At 32.4% G+C, this 11,619-nt stretch overlaps 1 protein-coding gene across 1 annotated transcript; it reads left to right on the top strand.

Annotated features, from left to right (window-relative positions):
- Positions 1 to 4,009: 4,009 nt before the first annotated feature.
- LOC137812489 (histone deacetylase 14, chloroplastic) lies at positions 4,010 to 10,163 on the top strand. The gene is made up of 9 exons (XM_068614479.1): positions 4,010 to 4,141; positions 4,382 to 4,575; positions 5,269 to 5,343; positions 6,007 to 6,108; positions 7,218 to 7,289; positions 7,458 to 7,514; positions 8,173 to 8,424; positions 9,270 to 9,451; positions 9,685 to 10,163. The coding sequence occupies exons 1-9, from the start codon at positions 4,102 to 4,104 to the stop codon at positions 9,983 to 9,985; spliced, it is 1,275 nt and encodes a 424-aa protein (XP_068470580.1). The 5' UTR covers positions 4,010 to 4,101; the 3' UTR covers positions 9,986 to 10,163.
- The last annotated feature ends 1,456 nt before the right edge of the window (positions 10,164 to 11,619 follow it).

Below are 11,619 nucleotides of genomic sequence, written 5' to 3'. Positions count from 1 at the left end.
CTTCGTTTGAATAGGTTGCAATTCCTCCTTTTTCTATGTGTTTCTCTCGGTTGTTTCTATTCTACTCTCTTCTAATTCCCGAACCCATTTTCCTCTCTTCCTCTCTTCCTCTCTTCCTCTCTGTTCTATATTCTGTTTTAAATCAGTGGTTTTGGCCTCTGCTACTGACAGTGAAACAATGTGTGGTTCTAAGGGATTTAGCTGCAAAGACACTCTGCTCCTCGAACTTTGTATATAAAGTTCACGTGCACTTCTTGCTATTTTTTCACCAATTTTACATATTTGGACACAAAGATGCTTGTATAAATTTAAATAACTAATAATTTAAACGTAACTACTCAATAATTTAATAGTATATTTCTCTATAGTTACTAATGCTAGTGGATATAACATGCTTTCAGTAAGAATTAATATTTTTTCAGAGATGATAAGTATCTTTAACTAAAGATAATCTTTGTTGATTAACGTACCAAACTGAAGGTCTAAAATTTTATCTCTGGTTTTGACGCGGAACATTGAATAATTCACGTGAATCATTTTGGTTTCTCGTTGTTTAATGGACAGCTATACATCAAACATAACTTGGATGTTGTTGCCAGTTGCCAATGTCAACTGTGAAATGAAGGATGCTAAATCAGAACTGTGAATGGTTTTGGTCTTTTGGTGCATAATTGATACAGGTATGGGATTAGATTCGTTCATCAACGTGCTGACATATTTTTATTTATTACAATTCAGTTTCTTACACTGTTTATTACACAATACTATACTATTTTACCTGCACCATGATGTTTGAAACAATTTTTTAACACTTTGATGTCGTGTTAGCGATTGATCCAATTCATGCAATAATAACAATGGAACCTTTTAACAGTGATATATATGTACAAACAATGTTCAAGTTTGTCTTGATCAAATTAGCTAAATCAAAATTAGGAACAATATTGAGAGTATAGCAGAGTACTGAAAATTTTCTGTGTATTTTATGAGGATTGATTACAGAAGAGATACTGTTATAACAAAAACTATGAAGGGCTAATGATGGAATTATTGAAAAACACTTAAGTACACTTTTGGAGTTGCATGAAAGGACATTACGATTTGGCAATTACCAAAGTGGTGGACCCTTGGGTCTTCAAGTTTGTGGCTGAAATTTCACAACGAATCAAAATCTTTCATAACTGTGTAATTTGATAAGCTCACCGATTTTCATCTTTGTCTTGAAGTTCAAGCAAAGCACTAACTACATACAATTATCTTCTGCCATACACAACTTTCTCCAATTCTATCTTAAGCATACTGATAAAACACATTCTCTAGAAATGTACACGATCATGAGATCATCTTATCTGTCTAATGATTAAAACTAGAAAAAAGTATATCATTTTCTAATCAACCCTTATGTGAAGTTTGATGGAGTCATGTGATCGCTTAAAAAACATAAGAATTTGTTGAATGTAATGTGATCATATCTAATTCAATATATAAATAATTTTGTTATTGCACCTCAGATTTGGGGTCATGTAATGTTAAAAATGTTGTTACTAGAAAATTCTATGAAATAAATTATGTGTAAGATGAAGTTGTGACAACATTATTCTTATTCTTTTACTGGTTTCTCTTAATTTGGTCTGTAATACTGTGACCACTTACCAATACAGCTTTAAACCTAACAGAAATCCAACACGAAACTCTTTTGAAGTCTTCTAGATTGTAGTAAGAATTATTTTCACTTTATTTATTTGTTCAAGAAAGTTTGTCTGGATTCGAATATCTAATTCAGTGTCATAGAAGAAACTGAAGCACCCGTGAACTCTTTCTGTGGTCAATTGGGTACACCCTGTATCTCTCTCACTTGTCACTTGCCCCACCTAAAACAACTCATTATTAGTACCATTTTTACTACTTTGGATCAATACCAAGAAACAAAGTCAAGTTTGATAAACAGAATAAACTAATTAGTTTAATTTTAAAAATACACTTAGCTTGCCCGTGAACCCCTTCCCTTTCACTGTTCAATTATTGAAAGCATCACTCCTCACCACACAATCAAAATCTGCTGCACCACTAAAGTCCAATTCATTCCAAGTGACTACATGATATTGGATTTTTATTTTTTTTTTCTTTTGAGTTAGTTAAGGAATAAGGATGTTTGCTTATTATAAGCTAATGGATTCAACCATTTTAACTATTGTTGTTGTTATTTTTTGATCATGTCACTTTTTTCCTTAGCCTTCATTCATGAGATGAGAAGATGCTATGTTATGGCCTCTTCCTTTTGTCTTTGCTGAGAACAGTTTTATGCTTCCACCAATGCTTTTCGATGCGACCCTGCACACAATACACTGTGATTTGCCTTCCACACAGGATACTATCTAAATCCCAAGAACAAGAAAATGTTGCAGATTAATGCATAATGTCTTTTGTTGCTTAGTGAAACATTTCTGTGAATTAGTAGGGTTGTAGTTATAAGAAAATAGTAATATACAACAGTAAACTACATGCAGAGATCATAATCAATCTTCCGAAATTGTTTAACCCCAGTTAACCTTCTCTCTATGTCACAATTTTCTTTAATTTAAACATAGAGGGTACCAATTCCTCACCGAAATTCCTTATCTTTAGAGAGGTTTGTTAAAGAAGTTCTTGGAGGGTAAAATGTTTGATAAAATTAATCCAATATACAAAATAGTCCTCTAAAATCATGATTATTCCTTCTTGCTTGTTTATTAATCTGCTTGTTGTGTCATCTCATGTCATTTAGGAGCATGAGGCCTAAAAGATTGTGATAATTGTTTTTTTAATTCAAAATGTAGATCCAAAAACAGCTATATGCAGTAATAAACCTGTTCTTATTAGCACACTGTTAGCTGAACCTGTTGTCAGTTTTAACATTAAAAAATATTAATATATAATCAGATAAATAACTAGTCCTTCAAACAATTCCAGAACAAAATGATAATATTATCAATAAACAATTCCTAAGCAAAATGATAACTGACATGTATTTCTGACCATGATTAATTAAGATGTTTGGGGTGTGTTTATATTCACATTCAAGGTATTTAGGTAAATTCATTTTTAGTAACACAAGCACATCCTTAGAAATGATACAAGGTTTTTATGTTGTGGTAGTTAAATAATTAAAACACATTTTAATGATTTTTCATAAACAATAATTAAAAAACATTAAGCAGTTATTTTCTTAATTTTAAATTTAATTTTATATTAATTATATAAACTTTTTTACCCTTTTAACTTTTAATACACCATTGCCGGTTTCAACTAATATCACTATCACATTAATTAAAAATTATTTTAAACAATTCTCACTTTCTCACTGTGATTTTTTAGCTGACAGTAGTTTTTTTTTTTTTTTCATAATTGCCTACTTTTATGTTTAGCATTAAAAATTTAGAAAAAAAAATCAAATCAAATCACTTTTCTGGTTATAAAATTTAAAAGTTTGTTGAATTTAAATCACAACATTTATGATACGACTTTAATGTATAGGTAAATACATTTTATTAATTCACTGTAAAAAAATCAGTACCCTCTTAATATTCAGTAACAAAACAATAATCTTGTTTTTATCGCCTTATTTCTGCATATAAATTAATTTTTAATTATTAAAATAATATTATTACAATTTAAGCTCCTCCTTTTGAATCATAATATACTTTACATATTTAAAAGCTGTACACTACAAAAAAAATAATTAAGGTGTTGCTCCACGAATCAAAATAATTCTTTTATATATGTATTATTAACACTTTTAATGAAAGCTTTCTATTTTTTTGAATTTTTTTAACAAGTGTCTTATGTTCTACTTTTTTTATTCAATATAAATTTTAATATATAACAATAAATAAATATTATTAATTATATATTTTGATCCAATCACGAACAATTATGTGAAAATCTTTAAAATTGTAAGTCTAAAAAAATTCTCAAATTATTTGTTTTTATTTATAAATTATAAATAAATAAAAATTAGTCGAAAACAGACTTGAGATAATTCTGAAGTTTGTGATAACTGATAACTGATAACTGATAAAGTTGTGTGTTGATATGGTAGCAACAGTTTTGTAACTCTTCTCCATGCACCTTCACAAGCTTTATAGCATTCCTTCTTCTTTCGGTAACTATTCCTCTTTCCTTTCAACTTCCACCTCAATTTTCAATACATTTAATTTCAACTCCTTTCAATTTGCTAAAACGAGGGTTTTTTTTACTTATCATAAGACCATTTTTGCAATCTTTGTGTGATAAACGACGGTTTTTACTCATTTCAATTTGCTAGAATGAGGATTGGGATTTGGGATTATCAAAATTGAAACTTAAATGTTTCCAACTGCCTAGAACTGTTCTTGCATCGCAGGGAATGCCTTCTTTCTGGTGGGTCATCGTGTTTTGGACCTAAGAGCGTGTAATGATTGTTTATGCCGCAAGAATCGGAGATGGTTCGGTGCGTCCATTTCGTGTTCGGGTGTTAGGAATGATTTCCCTTCCATTGAACAGCTTAGTGATGCACGGGTTATATACTCTGTCGCTGCATCTATGGGACACAATCAGGTATATCATTCCAACTTTTAATTTCTGTTGAAATGTAATTCAACTAGATCCTCGACTCTTTGTGATATGATTTGTTTGGACGAGGGAAAAGGATACAGAAAGGAGACAACATACGGATAACAATGAACTTTCTTTTATTTGGTTGGAAAAAAATGGGGAGAACTCTCATTTCATTGTCTCTTGAATTCTAATTTCCACTTTTTTTCCTTCCTTGGTGTAGAGAGTTAGAGCATCTTTAGATAATTTTTTCCATTAGTATCTAAAGGAGAAGAAAGTAAAATGTATTGACTTTTCTATAAGCTAAATTTAACGTATCTCATTAGTTTCTGGATATGGAAATGAAAATACTTTTTATAAAGTTGGATGCGTAGTTGATTTTAACTTACACGCTCAATTTATTTTCACTTCTTATTCTTTTCTTCTGTGTGTGCTAATTAAAGTTAGTTTGCAATTCTTTCTTCTTCTTTTGAAATTCTTAGTATGAGCATGCTTATTATTTTAAACTTAAACTTGTTTGTTGAGGGATTGTGTACTTGTGTTCCAGTATAATATCTGCTATGCTACTGTAGCACTCTCATTCTGTTTTCTTCTTTGGTTAGAAACACCAGCAGAGATTATATGTGCTGTCACTTGCCACCATGGCTAATTCATTGCATCTACGTGATTGTAATTTGGATGTACTATTCGTTACAGGAGTCTCATCCAGAATCACATTTTCGAGTTCCTGCAATTGTGAATGCTCTAGAAGAAATGCAGCTCTCCTCAAAGGTACTAAAAGCTATGGACATTGTGCTTTGGAATTTTTCCTGTCATCCGTCATGCCTTGGTGATATATTCTTTTGAAAGATTTGATATCATGTAGATATTGGCATTTGAAAACTTAATTGTGTCCGAAATTCAGAAAATAAACAAAGTGTCCTTTTCATTCAAATCTTTCTTCTGTTCAATGTGTGTTTGAAATTTTGATTCACTTTTTAGTTTTTTAGTTTTTAGATTCTATTTTAAAAATCGGTTTTCAAAAACTAGTTTTTAGATAGTAGGAATACAGGAAGAAGATGATAGAGTATTATAAGAAAGAAGATGATAAAGTATTATTAGAAAGAAGTAAGAGAAAACTGAAAATAAATGTTCTGGTTTTTATAAAAGCTGAAAAAGAGGTATTACTTTTGAAAACAATTTTCAAAAGCTACTCTTATCAAATGATTTTTTTAATAGAACGTAGTTCCTAAGAATGGGAACAAACAAACAAACACTAAACTAAAGATGGTTTTTTTCTGTGTACAGAAGTAGGCTGCATTTTATCCTCAAGAATATTTCACAATCTACTTATGTTAATTTGCAACGTTTTCTATTTGATTGGTAAAGTAATTTAGTTTTACTCTTATGATAGAGTATTTTAGTTTTAACAACTTCATTTTATGTATGATTCAGTTCCGTGGCTCTGAGTTAATTGAACTTCAACATTTTGAGCCTGCTTCAGTAGATGATATAGCAAGCGTGCATGCAAGAGCCTATGTTACTGGACTTGAAAAGGTAATATTTTTTTGTTTTTGGGTTTTCGGATAAAAACCTGATATCTTATTACGAAGAAATAGGGATAAATTCACAATTCCACAAAGGATAGAACACTGAAGAACTTTGAGGGCCTTTGTCTCCCAATGCTCCAATTCTCGCTCAAAATGTCAGGAGGATCCCTCTTTTAGCTCCTTTGTTATTTATTGACAAAAACACCTTATTTCTCCAACCAACAAACTAAACTATCTACGTAACTAGCTAACTAATGAGTATATATCATTTTATTGGAAATTTTCCCTATGAAGGTCACTCCTAGCTCATGCTAAATGCAGCCTCTTTGGGCTGCTGAAATTGTAGGCTCTAGAGCTCATAAAACTTGTATAATCCTCACGATACTAGCCAATTTTGTAGTTGAGTCAGTCATTAGGTCAAAATTGTAAGGTAGTGTTCAACTGTAGGGATGAGGATGTGTTGAGATTCCACATCAACAAAGGATATGAGTATGACCAATGCAGTCCTTATAAGGCTTGAGTAGTCTAACAGATTTTGTGGGTTGTAGTGTTGTTCGCCCAAATTCTTAAAATTTTCCTTTTCTTCAATTCCTTTTTTGTGAGATGTTGTGCTTTTTAAATTATAATGTTTTCAATTTTACATTTGTGATTTGGAAATACGCTAATATCTTTTATATTTGTTCCTATGCTGCTACACTTTCATTTATGCTTTGTATTGTGTCTCCTAATCTCGCTGTTGTATTTCAATTAAATATGTTACATCGTAAGAATTATTTAGTTGATGAATTTGTTATGTGCTTTGGCATCACTTTTGTCTGTTACTTCCACTTGATGTCTGCTTTACTTCAGTTGAATGCACAATGTTAATAAAACATCAAAACAAGGATTTCTGCTTCGCACTGAATTGTTCACTGGTTATGTTTATTTAAATAGATGTTACTAATGTCTTCTGAATTCTGATCAGTCTAATCTCCACTATCCTAGTTTTTAGTTCGAGTGTTAAGCAACACTGGCCATGTTGTAGCATTTCATAATTTGTATTGTATTTGATTTTACCATGGCACTGGAATTTTATTTTCTGAAATTTGTCATATTTACTCTTCTCAATCCTTATAGGTTATGGATCAAGCAGTGGAGAAGGGCCTTCTTTTCGTTGAAGGTTCTGGACCAACATATGCCACTGCCACTGTAATTTCTCTGCCAAGAACTTTATGATTCTTTCCCTAGCTCATAGGTTTTTCTGGAAGTCATTCTACGCTATAAACTTTATATTTCAGTTCACTGTGGTTGCAAATACATGGAACATATGATGGATATTGTGTTTTCTGCATTCTTATGGTGGTATTCATGGTACAGACCTTTCAGGAGTCAAAAATTGCAGCTGGTGCTGGACTAGCCTTAGTTGACTCAGTGGTGATCTCTCAACCTGGCATGTCCATCTCTTGGTAATAATCTGTGTGTTGTGGGGAGGGGTAAGTGAGTGGAAATGGATATGTTCATATCTGCTTCTTCTAGTGACTTGCATACTGAAAGGACTATTGCATTCTTTGTTGGAAATTTGGGTTGGTTCTCTGTTTTATCAGAACCAGATATTGACCAATCTTACAGGATATTTATCTTGTATCTTAAATGTTTGGGAGAAATGGGGAGTCACGAATATATCAAGTTTTGGAAATCAAGTGTGTTCTTTATCGGCTTTGGTTGTGTCCAATATATTTCATGTTGTTGGGGATAAAAGAAAAAGCATTCTTGAATCCCCACTTTCAAGCTTAAGCTTTTAGAAACATGATATTGAGGCCTGTATGACCAAATGATCGTTTTCTTTATCCTTGTCATTCGTCATGATTAAGTTCAACTTCTGCACAAGGTGTAGATACTGTGCATTTTCTATGCTGCAAGTTTGCTCTTGCATGAGGAGTTTGCATGGTTATGAAAATCCTGGTCCTCCAACTAAAACAGCTAAGGCTTTTGAAATAGTTAGTCTTGGACATAAATGTTTCAAGAAGTATAGTGAACTGGGGATATATTTCAGATTTTGATATAAAGTTCTCTTTTTCAATTTCATATTCAGGTTGCGGGTTCAAAGATAAAGAGTGATGCACCCACTGGTTTTGCTCTGATAAGACCGCCAGGACATCACGCAGTTCCACAAGGACCTATGGGCTTCTGCATTTTCAGCAACGTGGCCATTGCAGCCCGTCATGCTCAGCGTGTTCATGGACTGAAGCGTGTGTTTATTATTGATTTTGATGTTCATCATGGAAATGGAACAAATGATGCTTTTTATAATGATCCAGATGTATTTTTCCTTTCGTTTCATCAAGTAAGCTTCTAAAATCTAGCTCTGGTTATATTCTCTTGTGCTTTGTTGATTTTGAAATGCCAACTGTGTTCAATGATTATCGTTTCTTTTTCCATTGTTTGCTTACTGACGTTTAAGAAATTAGAAGTCATGATAGTAGAGTTATCTTCGGTTTGAATTTGCTAAGATTTTTGAAATTTTACATCTCTGTTAAATTAAAAATTTTGCACAACTTTATTTTATTTTTACTTGGAGCTGATGCTGTGTGGTAGAGGGAAAGATGACTGTATCAAGAAATGTTTTTTACTTCTAATGTGGTATCTGGATGATCATGGGAAAATGTTATACTATATATTGACGCTGACCGTTTTTTACTCACCGGAAATATTCTTATTCAACATTTTTATATATTAAAACATTTTACAAATAGCTACTTTATCAATGCTATTCTGCTTTTTAATATCTATTCTCTTGTATGTCTCTTTGTAACATTCAACAAGACCATTGATCACCTTCGCCATCTCTGGTGCACCTGGGTTCTTTACCTTTTCCCCTCTCTTGTACCTTTTATAATTCATTTTACCGTATCAATATACTGCAATTGCAAAACATTCCTTATGTATGTTGCATTTCAATGGTATATCAAGATCTTCTCAGTGCTAATTCTGAAATTGAAGCCATGGCCCAACTGTTTTAATTTCTGATATTATTCCTTTGGACCGATAGAATTAATATAATGTCTATAGTTTTATTCTTGACTTCACTGCTATTATTCCTTAATTTGTTGGTCTATAGATTTGTTAGTTAGTGTGCTAAATGTGAAGAAAGATACGACTTTGAGCCTTCTAATGGCTTCCGTGGCTCAGGATGGAAGCTACCCAGGTACTGGTAAATTTCATGAAGTGGGAAGTGGAGATGGTGAAGGAACCACATTAAATCTGCCGCTTCCTGGGGGCTCAGGCGATACTGCTATTAGAACCGTGTTCGATGAAGTTATTGTACCATGTGCTCAAAGATTTAAACCAGACATCATTCTTGTTTCTGCTGGGTGAGTCTTTCTCTGAATCATGCTCATAAATGGAAATACGGAATAAACACTCAATCAACTTTAGCAAGTGGCATTCAAGAATACCTGATAAATTTCTAGTTCTCATTCCAAGCCCCTTCCACTTAATTCTACTATGAAATTTGGATTGTTTTTAATACAATATAAAAAGCTTCTTCATATAAATTGTCACCTTTGTCTTTATTTACATGGGGAATTTCGTGTTCATTTGTTAGGTACGACGGCCACGTCTTGGATCCACTCGCAAATCTTCAATATACAACTGGAACATACTACATGCTAGCGTCCAGTATTAAAGAACTAGCGAGAGATTTATGTGGAGGGCGATGTGTGTTTTTCTTGGAGGGAGGATATAATCTGAAGTCTCTATCATATTCCGTGGCAGACACATTCCGTGCTCTTCTTGGTGATCGAAGCTTGGCATCTGAGTTTGATGACCCTAACATTTTGTACGAAGAGCCATCTACAAAAGTTAAGCAAGCAATTCAGAGGATAAAACACATTCATTCCCTTTGATGTCCCAATCGGAAACTGACATGACAAGTACATATAATGTATCTAGCATCAATAATTTCATGTTCTGTGGGTTCCATCCATAACTAGTCTATGTCTTTACCCCTTAGGTGGCCCTTGCTCCACTTATCACATACAAGCAAAGCAATGGTACTGAATTGCTTCTGTGGTCTTTCAACAATCTCCAGCTACAGTTACTAGATGTCATGCAACCACACTGATACTGGAGTTATACTTATCAAATTTTAGATATCAATTTAAAAATTATTTTAATAATAAAAATTCTTTTATATTTTTAAAATTAATTTTTATATAATGATTTTTTTATAATGTTGAGAAAGAATGTGAACACTTAAAAGCGTTTGTAGTGGAATGGAAACAAAGTAAAGGACAAATTATGATGGTCAAAAATTGAAAAGGTGATAGAAGGTGAAAGAGTCTAGATGCTTTTTATGTTGATATTGGTAATGTTCCCCCACAATATTAGTTATGCATTCACACATATATGGTTTGTATCTGTTGGCGAAGGTTCTAAGGAGGTTGAGGTTAAGGTTGGAGGATAAAATCAGAGTTAAACAGAACAGTTGTTTATGAGCCGACATGGTGGGAGCAAAAGGTGTGTGACCTACCAACCACTGCATGACGCAAGATCTCATAAACTTTTATCCTTTAGTGAAGCCTAATGATGGTTAATGAATCAGATACTATGAGCCATAAAAACATCCACAATAATGCAACAAAATTATTTTTGTTTCTTATATTTGTCTCACTAAGTACCATACCAGAATAACGTTAATTTGATAGAATCAATGTTGCTAAAAATAGCTGAAGAAGGCAAGTACTGGGTGTAGCTGGCAGAACTTACCAAAGGTGCTTCTTTTCATAATTAAGAAGCGGAAAATAAGGGGAGAAAAATGAAGAAAAGGGACTTTATTTTAAAATATGATGTACTAATCTCCTATGAATATGTGAACAGCCAGAGATAAACCAAATCCAATGCCTCTAATTAAGCATCCAGAGTCTCTAATTAGCACGTAATTTAATCCTCCTCTAACGGTGCAAATTGCAATAATTAAAAATTCAACTGGGTTGCCTTTAATATTTGAATGAGTGTGAGTATGAACTTCCCCTAACACTTGGTCCATCCATGGCTAGGGTTAAAATGATTCATGCCTGGGTGAAGGTGAGCAATAACACTTATCACACATGCTATTTAAACCATCTAAAGAACACCATTTTCAGATGCCATTGCCCCACCATTCAACATATACTAGTGCTTACTAAATAATTATAATTAAAGCTGCAAATTTATTATAATAACCATATTCATGCCCATCTTTATCCACTACTTAATTATTTATACCATCTCATATTATTAACACTATTCATCTCATCATTTTATCAATTCAAACCATATAAAAATCATTTACCTTCATTTAGATAATCTATTTAATTTCGATTTCTAAACCAATATATGCTTTTACTATTAAAAAAATCAAATTTTTAAGTTGTGTAATTATACAATATTTCTGTTTAATTTTATAATTCTGACTTTTGGTATTATTTATTAGTGTTTTTTTTTCATTTTAACGACGATGTCGTATTTTCTCTCTCTTTTTGTACTTGCTTTTTGTCTT

The sequence above is a fragment of the Phaseolus vulgaris genome, chromosome 2 (genome assembly GCF_000499845.2).
Source record: "Phaseolus vulgaris cultivar G19833 chromosome 2, P. vulgaris v2.0, whole genome shotgun sequence".
Classification (NCBI taxonomy): domain Eukaryota; kingdom Viridiplantae; phylum Streptophyta; class Magnoliopsida; order Fabales; family Fabaceae; genus Phaseolus; species Phaseolus vulgaris.
The sequence above is the reverse complement of the archived record's forward strand: the minus strand, read 5'-3'. Positions and strand labels throughout refer to the sequence as shown.

Excerpts from the sequence above, each read along its gene's own strand:
- LOC137812489 (XM_068614479.1), top strand. The coding sequence starts at position 4,102 with ATGCACCTTCACAAGCTTTATAGCATTCCTTCTTCTTTCG. Across the intron at positions 4,142-4,381 it reads TAGCATTCCTTCTTCTTTCG|GGAATGCCTTCTTTCTGGTG; the intron begins GTAACTATTCCT and ends CTTGCATCGCAG. Across the intron at positions 4,576-5,268 it reads CATCTATGGGACACAATCAG|GAGTCTCATCCAGAATCACA; the intron begins GTATATCATTCC and ends TATTCGTTACAG.